The 24,831-nt window shown below is 29.2% G+C and overlaps 4 protein-coding genes across 6 annotated transcripts in view; 1 reads left to right on the top strand and 3 right to left on the bottom strand.

Annotated features, from left to right (window-relative positions):
- Positions 1-261: 261 nt before the first annotated feature.
- Positions 262-2,061, bottom strand: LOC135963834 (metaxin-1 homolog). The gene is made up of 5 exons (XM_065515825.1): positions 1,886-2,061; positions 1,667-1,813; positions 1,259-1,534; positions 779-1,180; positions 262-718 (listed from the first exon to the last, which is right to left on the bottom strand). Exons 1-5 carry the CDS (start codon positions 1,964-1,966, stop codon positions 641-643), a joined length of 984 nt encoding a protein of 327 aa, XP_065371897.1. The 5' UTR covers positions 1,967-2,061; the 3' UTR covers positions 262-640.
- Positions 2,062-2,254: 193 nt separating this feature from the next.
- On the top strand, positions 2,255-5,121 carry LOC135963836 (U6 snRNA phosphodiesterase 1). Its single transcript, XM_065515827.1, has 4 exons — positions 2,255-2,421; positions 4,316-4,645; positions 4,702-4,864; positions 4,923-5,121. The coding sequence occupies exons 1-4, from the start codon at positions 2,315-2,317 to the stop codon at positions 5,094-5,096; spliced, it is 774 nt and encodes a 257-aa protein (XP_065371899.1). The 5' UTR covers positions 2,255-2,314; the 3' UTR covers positions 5,097-5,121.
- A 3-nt stretch (positions 5,122-5,124) lies between these two features.
- LOC135963835 (dynein regulatory complex protein 11) lies at positions 5,125-8,163 on the bottom strand. Its single transcript, XM_065515826.1, has 6 exons — positions 7,321-8,163; positions 6,629-7,041; positions 6,412-6,565; positions 5,594-6,348; positions 5,350-5,520; positions 5,125-5,290 (listed from the first exon to the last, which is right to left on the bottom strand). The coding sequence occupies exons 1-6, from the start codon at positions 8,149-8,151 to the stop codon at positions 5,125-5,127; spliced, it is 2,490 nt and encodes an 829-aa protein (XP_065371898.1). The 5' UTR covers positions 8,152-8,163.
- Positions 8,164-10,797: 2,634 nt separating this feature from the next.
- Positions 10,798-24,831, bottom strand: part of Csk (C-terminal Src kinase) — a 50,001-nt gene continuing 35,967 nt past the window's right edge. For 2 of the 3 annotated variants that reach the window (XM_065498930.1, XM_065498931.1), the window contains exons 3-10: positions 21,283-22,115; positions 17,837-18,537; positions 17,541-17,760; positions 17,200-17,468; positions 16,962-17,123; positions 15,106-15,301; positions 14,895-14,981; positions 10,798-14,742 (exon numbers count right to left, since the gene is read on the bottom strand). In XM_065498930.1, coding sequence (XP_065355002.1) covers positions 14,566-14,742; positions 14,895-14,981; positions 15,106-15,301; positions 16,962-17,123; positions 17,200-17,468; positions 17,541-17,760; positions 17,837-18,537; positions 21,283-22,115 — 2,645 coding nt within the window. In that variant the 3' untranslated portion in view covers positions 10,798-14,565. The remainder of the gene's footprint in view (positions 14,743-14,894; positions 14,982-15,105; positions 15,302-16,961; positions 17,124-17,199; positions 17,469-17,540; positions 17,761-17,836; positions 18,538-21,282; positions 22,116-24,831) is intronic. The other variant, XM_065498933.1, reaches the window with a different exon arrangement.

Consider the following 24,831-nt stretch of genomic DNA (forward strand, 5'->3'; position numbering starts at 1 on the left):
CGAAAATTTTATTTTTTAGTTAAAAATCAGTAATTTTCATAAAGTATATACATTTTGTATCGTTATAGATAGCGCAGTCGATATAGACATGTCCATGTCAGTTAACAGATGGAAATGACTGTCCATTTTTTTATATCAGTTTTTACTGAAATAATCTGTATTTGGATGTAACAAATAGGACAAAAAGTTATCTTAGTAACTCAGGAAGATTATTTTAACAAACGCCACTTTCACATAAGATCCGAATTAAAAAGACATACATTTATAAATAAAACAATTAGATCGTTTTTATTTCGAAAAATAAATGTGAATAACAAACCAACTGTTAAATCAAATAAGGAAAAACAAATACTATAATAAAATTCAAAGATAGTAATGCTATTTAAAATAGCAGCTAAAAACTTGTTTAACAACATTACTAACATGCATTACCAAAAGCATTTAAAACAAAGGAAATCTTACTATTTTTTGGTATTATCTTTAAAAAACATTTACACACAATTATTCTTGGAAATCATATAATAAAAACGATTTCATTGGAAGAATTGAATATATAAATGATATTAATGCATAATTAAGGCAAAACTTATAACCAAAAACTAACAATAAAAGGCAGTTCTGTTTTTTTTAAACTATCACCTCAATCCATATCATCTTCTTCAAACTCATCATCGTCATCGTAATTTAAACCATCATAATATTCCTGAGTGTTGGAGAACTAAAAAAAGCAAATCAATTATTGATAAATGTGTATGATTAGGATGTATATTAAACTTACCTTCTTTTTAAAGAAAATTTTCATAGCGGCAAATGAAGACATAGCTACTACGGCTGCTATACCAGCCAGTATTTTAGTTTTCTTTTCAGATTCTAGGAACTTACGTTCTGTTGCCGTTAGCAGAGGATTATTGGGTGAGGCATCATCTTTACTAGTGTTTATGGAATTGAATATTTCCTTCTTAAAGACATCTCGTGATATCCGATTAATGAAATATACTAAATTTTGACAACCTTTAATGTGATTTTGTATGGGATTGTTCGGCAGCGTAATTTTCGATAAAATGGACAAGTAGGAAAACACAATGGCATCTAATTCACTAAACTGATCACCGAAAAACCACACATTGCGTCCCAAACGTTTTGACAAAACATTAATGCATTTTTTTGCATTATTTGTCAGCTAATTAAATAAAACAAAAACAGGAATAAGGTTTTTATTATGTTTCAGCATTAATTTCTTAATTTATATTCAACTTACATAGTCTCCTTCATGCAGCTCCAATTTATCATCTATATCGAAACCACCCATGGTATAAACAATATCATAAGCCTCCTTTTGATACGAGGACGGATAATAAAAGTTGAATGGAAACGGTGTTCTTTTGGCATAAAATGACCTGGTTATTTCAAAGTTATTTGGCTCGCCAAATACAAAATAATGATAATAGGCATGCAGATTTGTAAACACCCAATTGGAAAATGATTCCGATAAATGTTTTTCCTTCTGTTTTAATTTGGCATCTATGGGATAACCCTTAAAATAGAAAAAAACAACGCATTTAAACATCACATACCTGTCAAAGTTTATTCATCCCGAAAATCTCTTGTTTTTAATTAGCATATTTATTCTATGTACTTAGTTTCTATTTGAACATCTCTTACTCACTTCTTTGTCTAATAATTTCTTTATCTGTCTATAACCCACAAATTTTTCATTGCCAATTTGAAGATAGGGTAATTTACCGGCACCGGAACGTAGGGGATTGGAATTTGTTTCTATTGTCACGGGACATCGAGTAAATTTGACTAAACACTGAAATTACAATATAATTAAAATCAACTCAAATTACATTTAATTATTAAAAAGTTAAAACAATTCGCTTACCAGTACGCGCAAACACTCAAAATCTATGGATGGTAGACCCCATTCCCCTTTATACACATATAAAACAGCACATAAACGCATTTTTATCTTTACTTTTTTCTACTAATATTTATTTACAAAACATTTGCTCTGTTCTGCTATATTTTTTTTGTTTCTTCCTTTAATTCAAGACAATTTTAATCCAAAATAAATATTTACACAATTTTATAATTTTTTATGAAATTACTGCACAGGGACTTCAATTTTTTTATATTAGATTGAGGTTATGTTTAATATTTATAAATGTCAAAATAAAAAGCTTCTTGCTTTTGTGTGATATTCACTACGAAATGATAACGTAAAAGCTAACATCTGTTTGCCAAAAACTAGTGGTTGTTGTTTAAAAAGCGGCAAAAATACAAAATATATGTAAAAAATAGTGCAAAAATAATGTTTTTAGTGAATTATAGTAGTTCTTCTGAATCTGAAGATGAAAAATCCAAAGAGGTCGATAATTCAACGATAATAAACGAATTACCAAAAACTCAAACAAACAGGTAATACGTCAGGGTTTGAAGTATTTATGTAAGAAAAATGCAGGTGTTGGATTTCTAATTTAATTACAGTAAATCAGGTTTCGGATTATAAATAACTAGTAAACAACAGTTTATGCAAATATAATTTCTAAAACATATTTTTCTGTTAAAATCGAACACGAAACTAGTTACAATTAAAAAAAAATATATATATATATATCATATATATTAATGTAAAAGCAAGAAAAATACTTAAATTAAATTCTTCACCTAATTACAGATCTTTCGATTTTTTAAAACATTTCCTATAAATAAACCGGATACTTTTGATTGAAAATAAAAGAAGTTGGGTAGTTTAAAATTGTAACAACTCAACAATTGTCAAACAACAGTTTAAATAATCACTATGAGTTTTTATACAAATACACGTTTATAATTCACAACTTATACACAACACGCCAGACAGTTAATTAAATAAACTTAATTTATATTTAATTAACGATGCTTCAAATTAGACAGTCTATTTGATGTTCTCACGCCCACCATATATACACTGCATTACCATCCAGATGTTTCCAGCACCATCTATCATTGCTTCTTGAAAGTTCTATTTCTACAATGAACAACTCAGAACTTTTATTCAATGTTATAATGTTTCACAGTTATGTTAATAATATCCACAGATAGGTTAATAATGTCCATAGTTATGTTAACTGCTGTTAATCGGCCGGTAAACAACATTGTCCACAATTAGAAGTGTCAAGAAATAGAAGTGTTGAGAAACAGGATGCGACTTGAAACCAGCCGTTAGAAACCGTTATGTTTGAATTCAAATATAATTTCGTAACAATATGGGTATCTAATAGGGTATTCAATTAATCGGGTTTCTGGTTTAATCGGTTAATCGAGCAAATAATTAATCGGGGTTTAGATTTATTCGGTTAATAATCGGTTAATTTAAAATTATTCGATTAACCGAATAATTTATATTTTAATTTTAAATTGAAAATACAACAACGAATTTTATGTACAAATACATAAAAAAACAAAGCATAACAATTCAACCAAAAAATAATAGCAAATATGATATTTGAGATCCTTTTTGTATAACATGTGAGTTTTTTAGGGTTTTATTGAAAACTTCTGAAATAATTTTTAAAAAAAACAATATAATTTAAATGTTTTCCTTTAAAACTATTTTTTTCTTTAGATTTAATAAAACTTGGCTTGGAAAAAACTCTCTCGCTGATGTGTTGTTGGAGAAATCGAAATCATGATAAAGAATATCCAAAATATCACTTCTTTTTTTAGTTATACCATTGGAGTCTTTTTTGTATTGTATTAGTTATTGAATACTTTTAACAGTTTCGTTAAGTTCTGATAAAAAACTCTTTTCCAAAAAAATTTCGTCTATAAATGTAAATTGGGCTGTACCAGCCCAATTATAAATAAAAATTCCGCGGGAGTTTTTTTCCCTTTTCTCATTTTTCCTATTCAATTTCAATGAGAAAAAACTCCCGGGGAACAAACTCCCGCGGAATTTTTTATTCATAATTGGGCTGGTAAATTAAATATGTCAGTTTTTATACTCTTGAATGTTCGAAAAAATATGTAATTTTAATTGGAAATTTTTTAATTGAAACGGAAAAATAATTACAAAAAAATATGTGCAACAGTGCAAAATAAAGGGAATTTCGGTTAATCGGTTAATCGACACAAATTAATCGGTTTATTTGTTATTCGAAAATCGGCAATTTTAAATTATTCGAACAGTTAACCGTCAAAAATTAATCGGTTAACCGATTAACGGTTAATCGATTGAATACCCTAGTATCTAATAATAGACATTACAAAAACCTTTGCAACGATGTACATATATAAACAATTTGTCTAACTTTTTATTATCTACATTCAGAATATTATTACCACAAGCCAGTTCATTATTGGGAAAACATAAACTGAAATCGAACGATGACGACGTCACCGATGATCCTTCAAAACATGATGGACGCATAAGAAGTTTTAAACATGAGCGTGGTAACTGGGCGACGTATGTCTGTATACCGGTAGAAACCAATATACTTGAAGACATACAAGACATTTGTCTTTCACATTTAGAAGAAAACTTTAATTTTAAGACTTCTTCTGAAATGCATATCAGCTTAACAAAAACCATTGTTTTGCAATATCATTTCATAGAATCATTTGTTGAAACTCTGAAAACAGCCTTACAAAGTGTGGAAAGGTATAAATAGAAAAATAAATTGAATACTTTGCTGAAATTGAAAACGTAATCTTTAGCTTTACAGCGTCTTTAAACAATATAAAAGTCTACACAAATGCCGAACGTACGCGCACTTTCTTAGCTTTAAAAGTAGACGACTTGTACTATGAGAAAATGTTAAATATTTTACATAAAGTGGACAAAGTAATGAAAGATTTCAAACTCGCTACATTTTATGAGGTAATTAAAAAACTTAACAAACCCTTACTTTTCTTTTAACACAAATTATTTATTTTAGGACCCCTCTTTTCACATTAGTATTTTGTGGTGCACTGGTGATAATGTTAGTTTAGTGGAAGCTTTAGTGCCAACTATAATGGAATCTCTAATGGAACGTTTACCGCTGCATTTGAAATTTGATAAAATATATTGCAAAAGTGGTTTCAAAGAATATAATTTTAAACTTAAATAATATCAATACAATAGTAAAATAAAAATATTCAAGCTTTTTTCTTCCCATTAGTTTGTTTTGCAGCCTGCACCTGTTCCTCTAATCGGGCTTCTTCCTCAATTTCTAGTAGACGTTGGCGTCTGCGTCCCAGAGGTGTCTTTGTCCACCAGGATTCATAGGCCTCCTCTTCTTCACGGTAGACAGGATCTCTGGTACTGTAAAAATAATTATGTAGTTTAATTCTTACATCTGTTTTTAATTTTACAATTTTTACCATAATGCATTAATAAGTTCAACATGGGTCAAGGGTTGCGAGCGTAATTGTAATTTGCGTTTACAGGTTAATACTTCTTTTAAACAAGCATTTACTGAACCTATAGTATAACCATCTGAAATTTTTGCCATAACACTGCAATCCAAATTGGATAAACCTCCAGAATATTCACTGGAAACGAGTAAAAATAAATTAAAAGAAAAAAACTCCTTAACAATTCTGGATACACCTGAATAAAACTTACTGTAATAGTGATTTCCAAGCGTGTGACAAAGCACCATAGTCTGGTCGCGGTATGTATATAAAACGATTATAAGTTTGTTGCAAAAGTTTCTGATCAGCTTCCCAGGGTAAATTGGAAGTTCCTATAAATAAAACACGATCCTCGGGTGCAATATTCTTAATTAACTTGGGCAAATCCTTCTTTAAACGTTTGGGGTCGGTACGATCGGTTTTGGGCACCTTTTTCATAAATGGCCTTTCCGCATCACCCATATAAATGACAGACGGCTGCAGTAAACGTGATACTTTCAAAACCAAATGTATTAACATGATTAAACCCGATTTACCCGGATATTTGCCAACAATATTGGCAGGGGTTAAATCGAATAAAACCGCTCCCACCTCCGTACAAATGGCATGTAATAAAGCCTTTTTACCCGAACCCCTAGGGCCAGCTAACAATATAGAACGTATTAAGGGGCACGAATTGTGTATTTGTTCAGAACCCAAAGGCAATACACAATATTCGGTTAGAATTTGTCTTATATCTCCGGGTGAAGGACTTGTGCCAGATCTAGCTGTAATAGCTTTATCTCCCAAATATTGGCTCATTCTTACTTCGGGATATTTTCTTATAATGCCATTGGTTACTAATTCTTCGTATAGTGACTCAGTGGTGCGATCTGGTGTTAAATCTTTTTCCTTCTTCTTCTTGCCTTTTTTACCCGAACGTCTGGCTTTTTTATTACTTTTCTTGGCTTTTTTCCCAGTGGCATTCTAAGTACATACAAATTTGGATAATAAAACTAATATTTTGATACTTCTTTGTAAATAAATTACCTGTAACAATTCTAATTCTTGCCTCATAACATCATCTACAATTTTACGAAATTCTCTTTCAACCTCATTGTACTTTTCATTGTAAATCATGTCTTCATATGCCGATTGACGAAAATTTCCAGATTCATCTTTATCACGCCAAATTTCATTAAATCTTTAATATAATGAATTAAAAAACACTTTCTTTAAATGTTATTTTAATTAACGTGATTATTACCTTTCAATTTCCACTCTTATATCTGGCAAACAATTAGACTGACCCGGTTGCAAACCTCCATCTTCATCAAGTTGATTTTCATTAACATTTAAATCTCCGCTTCTTGCTGGTGATTTAGATTTATCTTTGGTCTTACGAGACTCTTTGGATGACCGTGCCGAGGAACGACTTATTTCACTTTCAGTACCGGGACGACTGAAAATATGCAAAGAACCGCCCTGATCCTCGGAGGGAAAATCTGGTAATTTCCCAGTTTTCTCATAACAATCTTTTATCCAAGAGCGCAGTTCATCGGCAATATCTTCGGTCATATTGGCACCATGTTTACACTTTATTTCTTCGCGTACCAGTTCGACAGTAGATTCAAATTTTTCTTTAAAGGCTTCTTGAGTAGCATAACGTCTTTCGAAAATCTTAAATATAGTAATAGATGAACAATATTTTCATTAAACAAGGGAGCCGAATCTTATATACACTTCACCAAATTATGCTTTAAAATAAAAAAAAATTTTAAATTTTTGACCCAAATCGCAAAAAAGATATGAAACGCTTAATGAAAGACCCTGGTGATGGGTATAAAAATATAAATTTCACAAAAGACTTTATTTTACAAAATATGTATGTAATAATTAAAGTTCATAGAATTATTCAGATTTTAAAAAGTTTTAAATAAATATTTTTGTCACTCTTACCTCATTCAATTTATCGACTTTCTCTGCTCTTGTTTTTAAAACTTGTGATGGCGGTGGCACCATTCCTATTAGTATCATTTCATCGAGTTTACGCCTACGTGTCTTTCGTCTAGCCGTATGGCCACGCCACATTTTCTGTATTTTCATAGCGGCCATCAGACCACTATCTGTGCGGTCTTTATCTTTCTCCTCGGTTTTACCTTTTTCCTTTAGCATACGTATTTCCTTCATAAAGTGAGCCCGCAGTCGGCCCTGCCTAGCCCTTTCGTGCATTTGTATCAAACGTATAGCCTCAATTTCGCTAATTTGCTCTACAATCGGATTCTCCTCCACCCAACCCAATTTCACCAATATATCATGCATAGTTTTATTACGTTGTTCGATTTCTTTACGCCTTTCCCTTAGGAAATATCTAGGTATTCTTAGTTCGGTATCTATGGGCGTTAATTTCAAACGTTCTACTATAGCATCATTATAGCTAAACTCCATAACATCAATATTAACCAAGTCATGTTTCAGCTCTATGATCCTACCCAAAGTGGCATCCAGAAGGTTGCGTATTAATTGACGTTTCTGTGGTTGTATCATTTTGTCGTATACCTCTTCCAGCCTATTGGCCAAACAAATGTACTTGAGATAGAATTCATAAGTACTGGCCTGCATTAAGGCCTTAGTATCACCATAAGCAAGATCGCTATCGGCATTAGCTGCAGCAAATGCTGCCGCTGTGGTGTCTATATCTTGATTTTGTCGCTCATAATCACATAGGGCCAATAATTCAAGTTCATTTTGGGCCAAATGCCAAACATCATTGTAATGGCTGTTGGACATTTTTTCGGGAGATTTAATGTAATAATCACTTTGATGTTTTAAAAACAACTGCAAGTTTGTTGGGATAGTTTGTTTATTTTTGTCCAAGGTGTTTGTAAAATATTTGTCAGGTTGCCTAGATGATAGATTTTTATAATCTTCACCATGGTGATATGAGTAGAAGTTTGTTATTCCGTATTTCACAATATTAAAAGTGGATGCTTAGGGATAAGAAATTTGATTTATCTATGTTCTCTTGTCTGCCTTAAAATCAAAGGTTCGAAAGAATTAAGTCTTAAATTAAATACATCCTTTTAACAATTCCATTTAACCATTCAACACGAATTAATTAGTTTTTAATCGAATTGAATTCATTCTTTTTACAACTAATTTCTTATTAATTCATTCAAGTTCTCTTTAATACAAATATGTATATTTTAATTAATTTCATCTATTTATTCCTTTATTTAATATCAAACCTTTTTCAATTCAATTTGCATTAGATTTTAATTAACAAAAATTTAATCATTCAAAGGTATTAATGAATTGCCGTATGAATTAATTCAACGATCAATTAATTCTATTGAAATAAAAACACCACAACATTTTATTTTTATTTGGTGAAGAGTATTTAAGATTCGACAGTAGTATTTAAGATTCGTGATACAAGTGTTTTGTAACAGTAAATAGATGAGAGATTGGGGGGTAATAATATCTGGGGCGTTACTCCATAATTCGACATTTGACGTAAAGCAGTGATGCTTTATCGAATATCAAATATCGCCCAGGCCAGACAAAAAAGTTTGAAGACCAAGAACGCCTCCATGAAGATTGTTACCAAGCTCAACAAGAGCCTGCAAAATCATTGGGACCAGCAGCAATTTCAAAACTTTTGTGAGCTGCAGGATTCACCCAAAAGCAGGAAAATTGGGACCGTACGAATTGAAGCTGTGAGACCTTAAAATACGATTTTGAATGTCCGAAATGATGCTTGAACGCTATTAAAGAAAATAATTTTTACACCGAATAATTACTTGCGATGAAAAATGGATCCAATACGACAACCCGAAGCGTAAGAGGCCAATCAGCCGAATCGACACCAAAGCCAAATATCCATGGCGCTAAGGTGGGAGAAAAAGGGTCCTATTCCATCATGACACCGCTAGGCCACATGTTGCAATACCTGTTAAAAAGCATTTAGAATCAAGTGGTTGGGAAATTTTGCCTCACCCGCTTTATAGTCCAAACCTTACGGCAGTTTACAAATTATACCAACTTTTTAATTATTAAAATTAACACAATTTAAATAGTCGCTCTTTTTTAATATACACACTAAGGGCAATTATTACAACTTGCCTCATTCCCACGACAGCCGGTTCTACGCACCGGAATGACCCGAGTTCACTCGGCCAAGGGCTGTCAACTCAGCAATCATTGCAGCTACAACAACAACATTACAACTTGACGTTATAGTTAAAGTTACATTTAAGGGTACCTTTTTCTATTGCTTAAAGTTACCTTTAACTATAACGGCAATTTGTAATAATGGCCCGCCCTTATATTACAAACTTTAAATAACCCACTGGTAATACAGTTGATGTTACGTCTAACAGTATCTATCTACGATGTATTGACTCTCTCGTCTCTCTGTCTTGCAACTCGCTGTTACTATTACACAGTGCCAGTAGTAGTTTCATGAGTCATTTAACTAAAAAGGCTAGAATTTTCTACATTCACAATGATCACATAGAACTTTTAAAAAACGTTCTTAAAATATTGAATTGTTCAACTTTGTAGTGATATCTTCAAATTAGTAATATACCTACATCACTTTAACATGTTGACTATATTTTTTCTTTAAAAAATACAACAAATAAAACACAAATTTTGTTTATAATTATGTTTACACTAATATTTCTTTTTTATATTTCAAATAATTTATTTAAAAAGTTATTGGATTTATTATGTATTATTTTATTTGTTTTAATTTAAATATGTTTATACACTGAAATTGTATTTATAATGTGTTTGTTTGTTTGTATGTGTAGATGTGTGTGTGTGTTGGTATTTATGTATTTTGTTACAATTCTTACATATTTCAGTATTTTAGTTAAATTTCGTTATTATTAAACACATATAACTTTGAAATAGTTTTTGTTTTTTATTCAGTTAAATTTTGTTTAGCTTTCGTTTAATAATTGTATTTTGCCCAAAAGTTTAAATATTTTCATGCCAACTTTTTAATTTTGTTAATTTTCATTTCTTTAATTTTATTAAATACAATATGATTTTTTCGAAAAAGTTTAAAACAAAATTCATTAATATAATTTTTATAAGTTAAACAAGTTTTTATTTTATGATTTTAGGAGACATTAGTAAAAATGATTGAACATAGAGTAAGAGTAGTTTGTGTAAGTAGGTAGGATGGGTAGGAAGAAGTACATAATAAGTAGTTAGGATAGCTAGAGATATGAAAATTTAAAGAAATGATTTACATACATATTTTTTTATTTTAAAATTAAAAACAAACTTATTACAATAAAACAATTAATGATGATGAATGATATTTATTTTTTTTTCCATTTATTTTATTTTGGTTTTTATAATTAATTAATGATGATGTTTAGGGGGGTAGGAAAAATATTAAGATTTTCAAAATGAAATGTATGTTTAAGTCATTTTATGATAAAAACTTAATTTAATTTTCGTTTTTAAATTACCTCTAAACGAAAACATAATATTTTTTTAATATTTTTTTATGTTAACAACAAATAAATATAAAATCAACATTTAAAAGTAAAAGCTGCTTAAAAGAAACACTGTTTAAAACGTATATTTAAAAAAAAGCTTTAAGCAAGTAAATGAGAGATTCTTAAATTAAATTAAATAAAAAATATATATTTTTTGTAAGTATTAGCAAATTTAAAACAACATTAATTTACAATTTTAATTTCTTAAGGAAGTTCTTTCTTTATTTTAAATAAATTTTATTATTGATTTTTTCTTTAATTATTTGAAGCTATGTTTCTTTTTTTTTCGTTTTAGTTTAACTGAAAATAATTTTTGTCTAAAAAAAATTATACAAATTTGATTTGTCGTTTCTTGAATTTAAAATTTAATTTTTTAGTACAATAAAAATCATGTCTCAAACAGTAATTTGAAATTAAAAAAAAATAAATATTTAAATGATTTTGGAAATGTAAAATTTTCACTTTAATTTATTTCTAAGATTTTTATATTTAGGATTTGAGCCAAAAAAAAAGATTTTTAGTACTAAATTTATATAGTTGCAGATCAAACGCACTGACGCTTTTTGTCCTTTGATTCCACCATTTATCTATCCAGCATTCACACTATTCAATAGAGTGTAGCGACTTTAAAACTATACCTATCAATTCAATTTCTATCAAAAGTGGAATAAATTCCGGAATTTATTCTTCAGAAAAAGTATAACGAAAAGTTGTTTCGGAAAGAAACCACCTTCCGGAATTAATTTTTCAGAAAAAGTATAACGAAAAGTTGTTTCGGAAAGAAACCACCTTCAGTTTTCAAAGTGGAATTGATATTTCTTTGTAATTATTTGTTTTCTAACATTTTTAATCAGTTTCTGTAGCAAAAACTTTGCTGTTTAATATAAAAAAACGCTGTACAAATTAAAATCTGAAATACAGAATTATTAAATATTTTTGGAATTAACAAATAACACGGAATCTGAAGAACCAAAAATTAAATCGATCGGAATTGTAACTACGGAATTGAAATAATTCTGAACAAAATGTGTGACATAAAAAAATTTAAGGATAAATATAGCTTCATATTTTATAATAATTGTCAAGAAAAATGTATAATTTTGTTTCAAACACACATCCCTAGACAATTAGCACAAAATCGTTTCGATATTATTTTGCACCTAATTTTGCATATTTCGTCATTGCAGCGCCCAATTCCACCTTTCATTTATTCAGTTATATCTGGAAACCGGAAAACAATTTAAAAAAGTATTAAAGCCTGATAATTCTGCCTTACTCCCATAATTTTTAAACATTTAGCAAGAAAACTATTCAAAACAATGATTTTCCTGTTTCGGAATCAGCCCCTAATTCAATTTATATTAAATTTGAAATAACAAAAAAGTTCGTGGTACAAAACTTAGATTATTGTTTGAATACCACTCAAGAGCCTTTTTTCCATAGTGGCATGATGCCAAATCGGGCCAGAAATATGAAGACACTCTGTGCTGTTTTAAGAAAGGAAAAATCCATTTTTCTAGACACTCCGTAATATATATTTCTGTGTTAATCGTGTCTCATGTCACAAACGATTGGCTTCTTTTGCTACAACTGCAATTGGCTTGCCACACAAGAAACTTCTTGGGGAATTTTGTTTGTTTTTTTTTGTCCGGTATTGTTGTTGAAGATTACCACATACAAATCTTGTCTCAGAAGTTATGAAAATTATGCCAGTACATATGTTTCATTCATCATCGATCACAAAACAGTTTTTCTATAAAAATTTAGGCCCCTATTATCGTTTACAACAGTTGTATTTTAGTGTTGTATTTTTTAAAATGCGATCATGATTTATATTTGCATTTTAAAAAATACAATACTAAAATACAACTGTTGTAAACGGTAATCGGGGCCTTGACCTCAATTTTTTCGCTAATTCTTTTGCTTCTAACTTCTTTACGGCATTGCGATCTGGAACTTAATACAACTTCAACCCAGCATTAGCTTTGGCTCTGCGCTAAAAAGAATCAGAGCATTTAACTTTTCGAGCTGCTTTACTAATAGAAATGTTGGGGTACTCTTCGAAAGAGTTGTTCGACTTCTTTTGCCTTAACAATATCTGTTTCAGATTTCCTTTCAATGTTCAAGTCTTCTTTATACTGTTTAATGGCTTTGGAAACAGTGTGACGATGAACCTTCACATCTTTTGCTATTTTTTTGAATGTTCATATTGTACTTTTCGGTAATCATTTTTACCGAAAACATCTGACATAGTTTTGAAAGCTAACGTGAATCAAAAAACAATAATTTGTTGGACCAAGGATAAGTTGTGGCTAGAATAGTGTGTATGTATAAGTTTTTTTGACTCACTCTTTAAGCTCAAATTGAATTAATTCGAAGCTCTGGTTTAAAAGTATTGTAGAGTTTTGTATCGTCTGTCTTTATTTGCAATTGTTTCTTAAAACAATGCCAAATATTTTATGAAACATGAATTTAAACTTTGTGTTCCAAATAGAGTTCTTTTTAAAACGATGCCAATTACAGAATAGGGCAAATTTTCTTTATAGATTTGGATTTATAACATAATGCCAGACAATTTTCCCTTTCAACTCCTCAGAAAAAATCATAAAAATGTGAAATCAATACAAAAAGAAACTGCATACAAAATATTATTAATTTGATGAATTTGAGGTTTTCTTTTAATATTTTGTTTCGCTTACTATTTTGACATAAAAAAAGAAAATGTTTGAATATAATATATATATAAATAACATACATATAATATTATACGATTTTTATGCTTTGAATATATTATAATAATATTTAGCTTAACAACTAGAGGTATTGTTTTTTGTTTATCAGTTTATGTTAAATAAATTTAGCTTATGTTTTTAATTATTTTACTTTACGTTACTTTATAAAAATGATTTTCAAAAATAAAAAAAAAACAAAGATTGTTATTGTTGCGTTAAGTAGTTGTTAAATTTTGTGTTTTTTTGTTGTTGTTTAATGTTGCCTTTTTATTATTACTTTAAATGTTTTTCGCTTTTTTTTCATAAAAAATACCTATTAAATCATTACAAAATGTTTACTTTTTGTTTAAAGGGTGGTGGTGGTAGTAGTAGAGTTTTGTTTTGTTTTTGTTTGTTTAATTATAATTTTGTTTATGCTTTTTACATTATTTTTGTTGTAGGTTTTTGTTTTTGTGTATTTAACTTAATATATAATTAAATATTTATGTATGTTGTTGTTTTATTTATGTTTATAGTATGTATTGTAGTTATATATATATAAAGAATTATAATTATTATTTGATAATGTGTAGTATGTATATTTGTTGTTGTTGTGTGTTTTTTTATATTAAATTTTGTTGTAAAAACATTCACTTTTTACTGGGGATTGCATACTTTTTAATTTATTTATATTAAATTGTTATTGATAAATGGTGTTTTGCTTCAGTTGGTTTAGAATTATGTTTATTTCTTTATATTCTTTATATATTTATAGGTTAATAGTTTAAAATGTTCAAGATGTTTAACAGCTGCTGTATGTATTGTTGCTAAGATGCAGGGTTTAGTGTATAGGTATGGGGAAGGGTTTTTCTTGAGGGACAGGGGGGGCGGTTTAGGATAAACACTTTAATGTAGCATAATTGTTTTTTTTTTTGTTATTATGTTGTTGCTGTTATTTTATTTTGCACATGTTTTCACGCGGTATTGTTTTTTAAATGTAATAATTTAACCTTTAGTTCGGCAAATGTTGGTCTTTTGGCAGGATTTAGATCCCAAGCTTGTCTCATCATTTCATAGATTTCGGGAGGACAACCTTCGGGTGCCTCCATTTTATAGCCCACTTCCACATGTTTGACAACATCAGCCAAAGGCTTGAAAAAGAGGATAAAAAAATGGTTCATTTAAAAAAAATATTTAAATATTGCTAACACAAAATAACAACTCTAAAATTTCTTTAAAATAAGCTACAGTCTTATTTAAATAACAACAAATAAGCCCTTTCTTCATTTATCAAGCTACTTACAATTCTAGGATAAGGAACACGACCAAACGAGTAAATTTCCCACAATAATATGCCAAAACTCCACATATCCGATTTGTTGGAAAAACGCTGAAAACAAATATAAATATTATTAAAATAAATTCAAATTTTGTATGGAAATTTATAAAAAACATTGTTTATATTTAATATTTTTTTATGAATATATGACAAAATGTTTATATTTCTGCCTTACCCCATTTTTCAAAGCTTCAGGTGCTGTCCATTTAATGGGCAATTTGCCGACATCTAAATTGTAACATTCTTCGCGTGCCAAACCGAAATCGGAAACTTTGGCCACACAATCCTCGGATATAAGAACATTACGGGCAGCTAAATCGCGATGAACAACTTTTTTCGCTTCCAAATATTCCATGCCCGAGGCAGTGTCGCTGTTTTTTAAAGAAAAAAAAAATAAATTAAGTATAAAAATTTGTTCAGAGAGTAAATTATGTCATACAAATTAAAATTTTCAGCATTATATCGAACTTCTACATTTTCGATTTTGATAACGAAATTTTTCGAACATTTAAAATTGCAAAAAAATTCAGAGTTTTTCCATAAATTAATTTTTTTTTGGGCATTTTAAAGAAATTAAAATTTTTCTAATATCTTATTGAATTTTTCAAAATATACAAAATGTTAAAAATGTTTGAATTGTCGAAATTGTGTTTCAATTTATTTATTTTTAAGACAATTATCAAACATGCAAAAAATGCATAATTTGTTCATCTTTTTGGGTAATAAATATGAATATTATTTTATTTAACATTAGAAATATATTTCTGTTACAAAATCCGATATCCATCATTTTAAAAAATTTCGAACTTAATTTCGAAATTTTCGAACATGCTAAAAGCAATTACTGTTACAAAATCTAATTTCCAGCATTTCGAACATGCTTAAAATTTCACAAAATTATTTTATTTAACATAGATATAGATTTCTGTTACAAAATCTAATTTTCAGCATTTTATAGAATATCGAATTTTTCGACCTTATTTTTGAACATGCCCAAAATTCCACAACTTTATTTATTTAAAATAGATATAGATTTCTGTTTCATAATTTAATTTCCAGCATTTTACAGAATTTTGAAATTTTCGAACATGCTTTAAATTTCACCAAAAAAAGATTTAATATAGAAACAGATTTCTGTTACAAAATCCAGTTCCGTCATTTTATAGAATTTCGAATTTTTCGGACTTAATTTCGAAATTTTCGAACATGCTTAAAATTGCACAAAATTTATGTTAGTCAATATAAAAAAATATAATTTATTTAACATAGAACTAGATTTTTGTTGCAAAATATAATTTCCAGCATTTAATAGAATTTAGAAATTTTCCAACATGCTTAAAATTCCACAAAAATAATTTATTTAACATAGAAATAGAGTCCTGTCACAAAATCGAATTTCCAGCATTTTATAGAATTTCTAATTTTTAAACTTAATTTCGAAATTTTCGAACATGCTTAAAAATCCACAAAAATAATTTATTTAACATAGATATAGATTTCTGTTACAAAATCAAGTTGCAGCATTTTATAGAATTTCGAATATTTCGGACTTAATTTCGAAATTTTCGAACATGATTAAAATTTCACAAAATTAATTTATTTAACATAGAAATAGATTTCTGTTACAAATTATATATTTTTAAGAAAATTTACAACCATTTTCCAAAACATTTTCTAACAAAATATAAATAATTTAAAATTTTTAGAACTTTTCAAAGTGCATTAAACTTTGTAACAATTATGCTTTAAAATTAAATTGTCTGAAAATACTCTGTAAACATATAAATAGATTTCTAAAAAATCTCATTTTATAGAATTTCGAATTTTTCAAAATTATCGAAAAACAGATTTTTGTACAATATACAATCTTAAGCAAAATTTACCACCATCTTTCAAAATATTTTGTCAAAAAAAAAGAAATTATAATTTTTTGACATTTTCGAAATTGCAAAATTATATAAAAATTTCACTGTTTAATAAATTTTTAGTGAAATTATATTTTAAAACCATAAACTTAAATAACAAACTTACTATGCAAAATTAATTTGATCCTTTTTCGTAATATGTTGTCGTCCCCGCGATCTTAGATAATCAACCAGTGATCCTTTGCTCATATATTCAGTTACCAAATAAATATGTTTACTAGTGAAAACTAAACCAACAAATTTCACCAGATTTTCATGCTCCAAGGTACTTTTTAATATAAATAAATACGAAAACACATTAAATTAATATTAATTTATAACAACAATTACTCTTAAAAACTCACGTCATAACAGATGCTTCGGCTAAGAATTTTTGTACCGCTCCCTCGTCTTTAAGCATTTTAACAGCCACTTTCTCATTGCGCAATATACCCAGCATAACATCACCAAACTCACCCTTGCCTATGCTCTCGCGTAATTGTAAATCGGATTCGGGTATGACCCAACCTTTATCAATGAAATCTTTCGAATTAATGCAATACTCCTGTTTGCCCTGTTTGGGTAAACATTTGATGAGTTGAGTGCACAAGCCATCAGCATCAGCTTCATAGTGCTAGAGAGTAAAAAAAACAAAAAATACAAATTAAAAACTATGATTTACACTTGTTGTGATTGTCTAAATTACCGCTACTAATTGTCCCAAATTTTCAAAGTATTCCTCATCGTCAATTGTTAATTTATTTTCTAAATATTTTACGCGATAATGTTCAACTTTGCCCTGAAAACACACACACAATGTGTAGTCGCCAGGAAAGTTGGTCGATTCTCGCACTAAGAATAGGCCATCTTCACGGGGTTGCAATAAATGTTCAGCTTCATCACGTGTAATGCTGCCATGGAACCAGCTGGAGAATAATTTCAAATAAAATTAATTTTAATTCAACCAAATTTTCAATGAGGGCAAAATAATTTCACACTTACGGCATTGCATTTAGTTTAACTTCACATTTCTTTTGTTGCTGCTGAGCATGCAACACACCATGGTTGGGAGGCAGGCCAGTAGTTGGCGACAATGATGGCGTTGTCCAGGACTGTGTGGTCACGGGTACATTGGCAGCGCCATTGATATCAAAACTATGCAATGATGTTGTCATTGCGGCGGCATTTGTCGTCTGATTGACCACCATGGCCGGTTGGGATTGATGGTGTTGTTGGGCAGGATGTTGTGTATGAAGTAACATATTACTACCACCACCTGCATTCGATTGTAGCGCCATACTTTTGGGTGGTAAACCACGATCGTGCAAGGAGAGCGCACTGTGAGCAGCATTTAGGGAAGATGTCATTAGATTGTTGTTGCAATTGTTGGCAGCCGAAATCAATTGTAAATGTTGTTGCTGTTGTTGTTGGGTTACACTGGCAACAGCAGCAGCCGTGGCAGAGGCGGCTGTTGAGCCGATTGGAGCAAATGTCGACATAATGTGTTGCTGTTGTTGCTGCTGTTGTTGTTGTATCTGTTGTATTTGGGGTTGCTGATGTTGATTTGGCGATTTGGGCGAATGATTGGATGGAGCAACTACAACAGCACCAGTGGCATTTGTTATTAAATTATGACTATTAAGTGCATGCGAGGACAAATGAATCGCATTATGATGATGGGGATTCTGTAATTGAAATTGAAACTGATATTTACATTGAGTCAAATTAAATTAACTAATTATTATAATTATAATTAATGTTACATTGTTTTCTTCTTCCTATTTTGAATTGAATTGTTTAAATAGACTGTATGGTTTAAATACTGAGTGTTTTGTTTTTTTTTTGTGTGCCAAAGTCACGTTTAAAATATTTTATTAATATGGTCTAACACGTAATGTTACAAACTAATTTATATAACATAAAGTTACTATCATAGAGAAATACACATAGAGCGGAAAATAGAAAAAAATCAAACTTAAAAATTACTCAAAATATTGACACCTACGAGCGTTGTATTGTTCACATAGTTTTTTTACTAATACATTTTCACCGCGTAGGTTTTTGACAAATGAGTTAGGTCTATTACAGCAGAGTTTCCGATCTATTTGTATGTATCTATGTTATTTATTATCCCCAAAAAAATACATTATTTTTATACCATTCGCCATGAGTGGCAAGGGTATATATGTATAATAAGTTTGTCATTCCGTTTGTAATTCCTACATTTTTCATTTCATTATATATGTATATTCTGGATCGTTATAGACATGCGAAGTCGATATATCAATGTAAGTCTGTATGTTGAAATCAACCTTCCGAAGCCCCCAAATAACTTACATATGTACATGATTCATACATCAATATATCGGAAATTCTTCCGGCTCGGTTTCTATTTAAAATCGACAAAATCGGCCCTTAAATGGCTGATATATTAGGAAAAACCTCGATTTGGCTTATTTTTATACCCTTCACCTTCGTGAGAAGGGTATATATAAGTTTTTCATTCCGTTTGTAATTTCTACATTTTTCATTTCCGACCCTATAAAGTATATATATTCTGGATCCTTTTAGATAGCGGAGTCGATTAAGCCATGTCCGTCTGTCTGTCTGTTGAAATCAATTTTCTGAAGACCCCAGATATCTTCGGGATCCAAACTTCAATAATTCTGTCAGACATGCTTTCGAGAATTTTGCTATTTAAAATCAGCAAAATCGGTCCACAAATGGCTGAGATATGAGGAAAAAACCAAGACAACCTCGATTTTTGACCTATATCTGGATTACAAAGACATTAATATAGACAATATGGATATCTAATGATAGATATTTCAAAGACATTTGCAACGATTAATATAAGACCATAGTAAGATGAACCTACAATGGGTCAAAATCGGAAAAAAAAAATTTTAACCCGAATTTTTTTTTCACAAAAAAAAAAATTTTTAAAATTTAAAAAAAAAATTTTAAAATTTAAAAAAAATTTTAAAATTAAAAAAAAATAAAAAATTGAAAATAACAATCGAAAAAATTTTTTTCCAAAAAATGAAAAAACCAGAAAAAAAATTAAATTTTATTTTAAATTTTGAAGTATAATTTGGTGAGGGGTATATAAGATTCGGCACAGCCGAATATAGGACTCTTACTTGTTTATCTATATCTGGATAACTAAGTCATTAATATAGACAATATGGATATTTAATGATAGATATTTCAAAGTTCAATGCAACAATGTATATAAGGCTATAGTAAGTTGGACCTACAATGGGTCAAAAATCGATAAAAATATTTTTGAACCCGAATTTTTTTTCATCAAAAAAATTTTTTTTGTCTAAATTATTTTTTTTAAAAAATTAAAAAAATTTAAAAATTAAAAAAAAAAATTAGTTTAAATAAAAATATTTAAAAAAATTAGTTTAAATAAAAATATTTAAAAAAATTAGTTTAAATAAAAATATTTTTAAGTATAATTTGGTGAAGGCTATATAAGATTCGGCACAGCCGAATTTAGCTCTCTTACTTGTTTTTTTCCAAAACAAATTTTTAGATGAACATTTTTTCAGAGGAAAAACTACCCGGGAAATTTCTAGAATTTATTTACAAGTTTTCTCCTTAAATTTACAGTAATATTTCTGCACACATAAAACAGATTCGTTGTGCCATCTTTTCAATCAAATGATTTGATTATATCCATAGATTTAGTTCAATACTAGCAGCAGCTGAATTAGCTGAAATTTTTTTCAGTCACAATAGAAAAATTAGGTCAATTAGACTAAATCATTTAATGAACAAAAAATTCGGTTAGCACAACCAAAACTATCACCCCTATCGCGAATCCATATTTCACATGAAATGAATTCCCTTTTCCTCTTTTCGTTCATCAACTTTGTTCACGTGAAAAAATTGCCCTTGTTGTGAAATTTTTAGATGGAATTTTGTAAACAATAAACAGCTGTTACGAACAAAATCAACTATTGTGAATGTAAAGTTCATCGTGATATTCCCGATAGCAATTTTCCCTTCGAGGGAAATGAATATTTCATGGGAACAAAATTTCACATGTTATTGCCGATAGGGGTGAATATTCTCTGTGTGATAAAAAGAGAAAAATATTTGTTTAAAACAGGAAAATTAACTTTTCAAGTAGGTCGACTTAACAAAATTTTAAATTTTATTTTCATCGCAAGTAATGATTCTGTGCAAAACTTTTGACGCTTTTTGGTACAAAATTCTACATTTTCGAAACAAGAAAAAACATTGTTTTTTACACAATAATGTTCAATAACTATGTGAGAATAAATGACAGATGACAAAAATCGCGTATAAAAGATACGCCATATATTGCAAATCTCATATTTTTAAGTCATACACTCAAAATATAAAAACTTTTATCAATTTCAATAAAATTATATAAAAAATTGTTTAATTTTATAATAGAATTTGCTATTTACCACGTTATTATGATGCGTTGACAGTTGCGTAGTTTGTGCTACAATATGTGGTTGGGATTGGCTAAATTGTTGCTGGAGTGTTATATTACCGACACCCACACCGCCGCTACTATTCACTAGTAAATTATTGGGATGTGTAGCTGATGAAATGCCGCCGCCAGTTGTTGTTGGCTGGGGCGCTGGTCGTTTATTGTGACGTAAAGGCGCTGTTGGTGGCATTTGATGCCCAGTTGATTGTAAAAACCATGGATCGCCACCGGTATTGGAGGCAGCCACTGTTACTGTCGGTTGCGAGAAACCCCGATGATGGCCCACCACAGTTGTTTGTCCGTTTTGTGCTGCCGTAACGTGACTATTCATAACTGTATTGTTGGGACGTACAAACGCCGCAGTACTCGATGACTGCGTTACGTTGTTGTTCAATGTATCGTTTGTAGCCGTTATGTCGTGATTTGTCGTTTGCTCGGTTGTGGGTGTTACTACTGTATTAAAATTTATAGAATTTGTAGTCGTTTTTAATGCACTAACAACTTCTGTTGTGAGTTTTGGGTGGGCAGGAGTAGCTGAAGTTTTAGGTGAATTAGTTAGATTTTCCACATCCGTTGTGCTGAATTTGGCAGAATTTGTTTGAAATTTCGGTTTATCCGAATTGGTTCCTTTACATTGGAGGGAATTATTATTGCTATTACAAGTTTGAGCTTTAATATGTTTAGGTTTCTTTTGGATATCTTGTTTTAGCTGTTGCTGTGGTTTGTCAACAACATCAGCTTTTAAATGATAATGGGAAGAATTTTTATTTTCCTTACTATCTGTACAGGCGTTTGCTTCTTCATCTGCAAGTAAACGATTGAAAAAAAAGGGAAATTATTATTTAATAATAGTATTATTTAAATTTTTATGCAAAATGTGCTTTATTGCATTATTTTTGAGCAAAAAATTATGTGTGTCTATAATGCAACTGATTTCTGTCAACAAAATTCATTTAAACTGACAGTAATTGGTCGTTTTGTCAACGTTAGCATAAAATATATATTTTAGCTTTTATTTATGGACTTAAATAATGAATTTTCAAGTTCAATGTTAATAAAATTATTTCATAAATTTAGCATATAGACACTGATATGTATTGTGTGCATGAATGAAATATTGTGAAATGTTTAGCATGATAATTTAAAATTCAAACAAAGCCATTGATTTAACATTGTTCACGTTAAGTCCGTTCTAGGGTTCCTAATTTCCCGAAATTTTCCATACCCGGGAAATAATAAAAACAGAATTCATTCCCAGGAATTTTTTAAATCCTAAATTAATACAAAAACCAGTAAGGATTTCCGATAACAAAAGAAGTATATGGATTTTTAAGAGTTTATTATTAATATAATAGTGGTATTTGACCAGATTTGTCACACTCGTTGTTTTAATCGTTCAAAATTCTATAATGTCAACACTTTTATTAAAAGATTTAAGAGTTCCGACTAAGTTAAATTTGGAACAAACGTAATTCATTTCGAAAAAGAATTTTTCAAATCAGAATGTATTTAGACAATAAAAAATCCTTAGAAGTTAAGCACTTTAATAATTTTTTCAAGAACTCAAAATTTCAATTTGTTGACCTACTGGAAAAGTATTTATTTTTATTCTTTGTCACACAGAGAAAAGTTTTTAGGTTGTGATAACCATATTAATCGCTAATCATATGATTGAGTTTTACAGTCTTACCTAAATAAAACATAGAGCGTTGAGTTTTCTGCCGGCCAGTGTTAGTTCAAAATTAAGAATAACAAGTAAGAGAGCTATATTCGGCTGTGGCAAATCTTATATAGCCTTCACAAAATTATACTTCAAAATAAAAATTTTAAATATTTTTAGGTAAACAAAATTTATTTTTTAATTTTTTGAAAATTTTTTTTTTCGAATTTTTATTTTAAATTTTTTAAAAAAAAATTTTGGTTTCTAATTTTTTTTTTGATGAAAAAAAAATAGGGTGAGAAAATATTTTTTTAAAATTTAAAATAATCCTAAAAAAAATTTTTAACAAAAAATTATCTTATATACCATTATACTTAAAAATACAAATTTTAAATATTTTTAAACAAAATTTATTATTTCCAAATGTTTTCGAATTGTTATTTCAATTCTTTTTTTTAAATTTAAAAAAAAAAAATTTTCGGGTTAAAAAATATTTTTTCCGATTTTGAAGCATTGTAGGTCCAACTTACTATTGTCTATATTAATGACTTAGTAATCCAGATATAGGTCAAAAATCGAGGTTGTCCTGGTTTTTTCCTCATATCTCAGCCATTTTTCGGGCCGATTTTGCAGATTTTAAATAGGAAACTTCTCGAAAGCATGCATGACAGAATTATTGAAGATTAGGATCCCGAAGATATCTGCGGTCTTAAGAAAATTGATTTCAACAGACAGACATGGCTTAATTGACTCCGCTATCTATAAGGATCCAGAATATATATACTTTATAGGGTCGGAAAATTATATTGTGGAAATTACAAACGGAATGACTAACTTATATATACCCTTCTCACGAAGGTGAAGGGTATAAAAAGGTCTCCTTAAATTTATTTATATTTGTGGACGCTAATAGGAAATGTTTTAAGAAAATTGTATATTAAATTTTACATTTTTGTATTCTTAAGGCTCTATCTTTATGCAATTATTTTATATCTTTTAGGAAATGTTATCAAATGCTATAATTTTCTATAAAATAAATCAATATTTTTAAAAATGGTATCAAAGTTTTTCATAAATATGTTTGAATAAGCTATATAATATATATTTCATTAAAATCGGTTGACCGTCTTACAAAAACCGATTTGTCAAAAAACCGAAAAGTTGAAAAAACCGAAAACGGTGAACAAGGACTTTACATCCCAGCGGGAGAAATATGTAGTAAATAGCCCTTCCTAAATGCCCACGCATTTCAATTGTCTACTGTTCGATTCCTCCTAGAAGCGTTTTTTTAAGAAAATCAAAATTGTTTTTTAAAAATTTTTTTTTTTTTTCTAAATTTTGACAATTTTTATGCCAATTAACTCAAGTTTGTTTTGTTATTGATTCCAATTTAACTTTCTCGTTTTTTTTTTAATTTCAATTACAATTACACAATAAACAATTTTGGCTTTTGTTCTCAGGCATATTTTTCCTTTATTGTGAATTTTTTAGTTTTTGTTAGTGTTGTGCTGTAAATGTACAATTATTTTTTTTATGCCACGGGAAATAATAAACAATCTAAACTTAATTCCGGTCATAACAAAAGGAATATATTCGTATATGGGCAGAAACAACAATAAAAGCACACACAAACTACAAGAAGAGTTTCCCATATGAGAGAATTTTGTTAATAGGGATTTGAGAATAGGGTATTTCGGGAAAAATCATTAGAATGACAAAAAAAATCCTTCATAATTGAAATTTTTATAAAGTTATTATTAGACCTTAGTACATTTGTCTTAAAAAAATAGCAATTTCAAACTCTTATTTTCAATTACTGTCTTCAGTCAACTTAATTTATTACCATTTATGACATTTTTA

This window comes from Calliphora vicina, chromosome 1 (genome assembly GCF_958450345.1).
Source record: "Calliphora vicina chromosome 1, idCalVici1.1, whole genome shotgun sequence".
In the NCBI taxonomy this organism is placed as follows: Eukaryota; Metazoa; Arthropoda; class Insecta; order Diptera; family Calliphoridae; genus Calliphora; species Calliphora vicina.

Coding starts and splice junctions, on each gene's coding strand:
- LOC135963834 (XM_065515825.1), bottom strand. CDS start 1,966: ATGCGTTTATGTGCTGTTTTATATGTGTATAAAGGGGAATGGGGTCTA. Junction 1,535..1,666: donor AGAAATTATTAGACAAAGAA/GTGAGTAAGAGA, acceptor TTCTATTTTAAG/GGTTATCCCATAGATGCCAA. Junction 719..778: donor AAATTTTCTTTAAAAAGAAG/GTAAGTTTAATA, acceptor TGCTTTTTTTAG/TTCTCCAACACTCAGGAATA.
- LOC135963836 (XM_065515827.1), top strand. CDS start 2,315: ATGTTTTTAGTGAATTATAGTAGTTCTTCTGAATCTGAAGATGAAAAA. Junction 2,422..4,315: donor CCAAAAACTCAAACAAACAG/GTAATACGTCAG, acceptor ATCTACATTCAG/AATATTATTACCACAAGCCA. Junction 4,646..4,701: donor GCCTTACAAAGTGTGGAAAG/GTATAAATAGAA, acceptor CGTAATCTTTAG/CTTTACAGCGTCTTTAAACA.
- LOC135963835 (XM_065515826.1), bottom strand. CDS start 8,151: ATGTCCAACAGCCATTACAATGATGTTTGGCATTTGGCCCAAAATGAA. Junction 7,042..7,320: donor AAGTCGATAAATTGAATGAG/GTAAGAGTGACA, acceptor ACTATATTTAAG/ATTTTCGAAAGACGTTATGC. Junction 6,349..6,411: donor AAGAATTAGAATTGTTACAG/GTAATTTATTTA, acceptor GTATGTACTTAG/AATGCCACTGGGAAAAAAGC.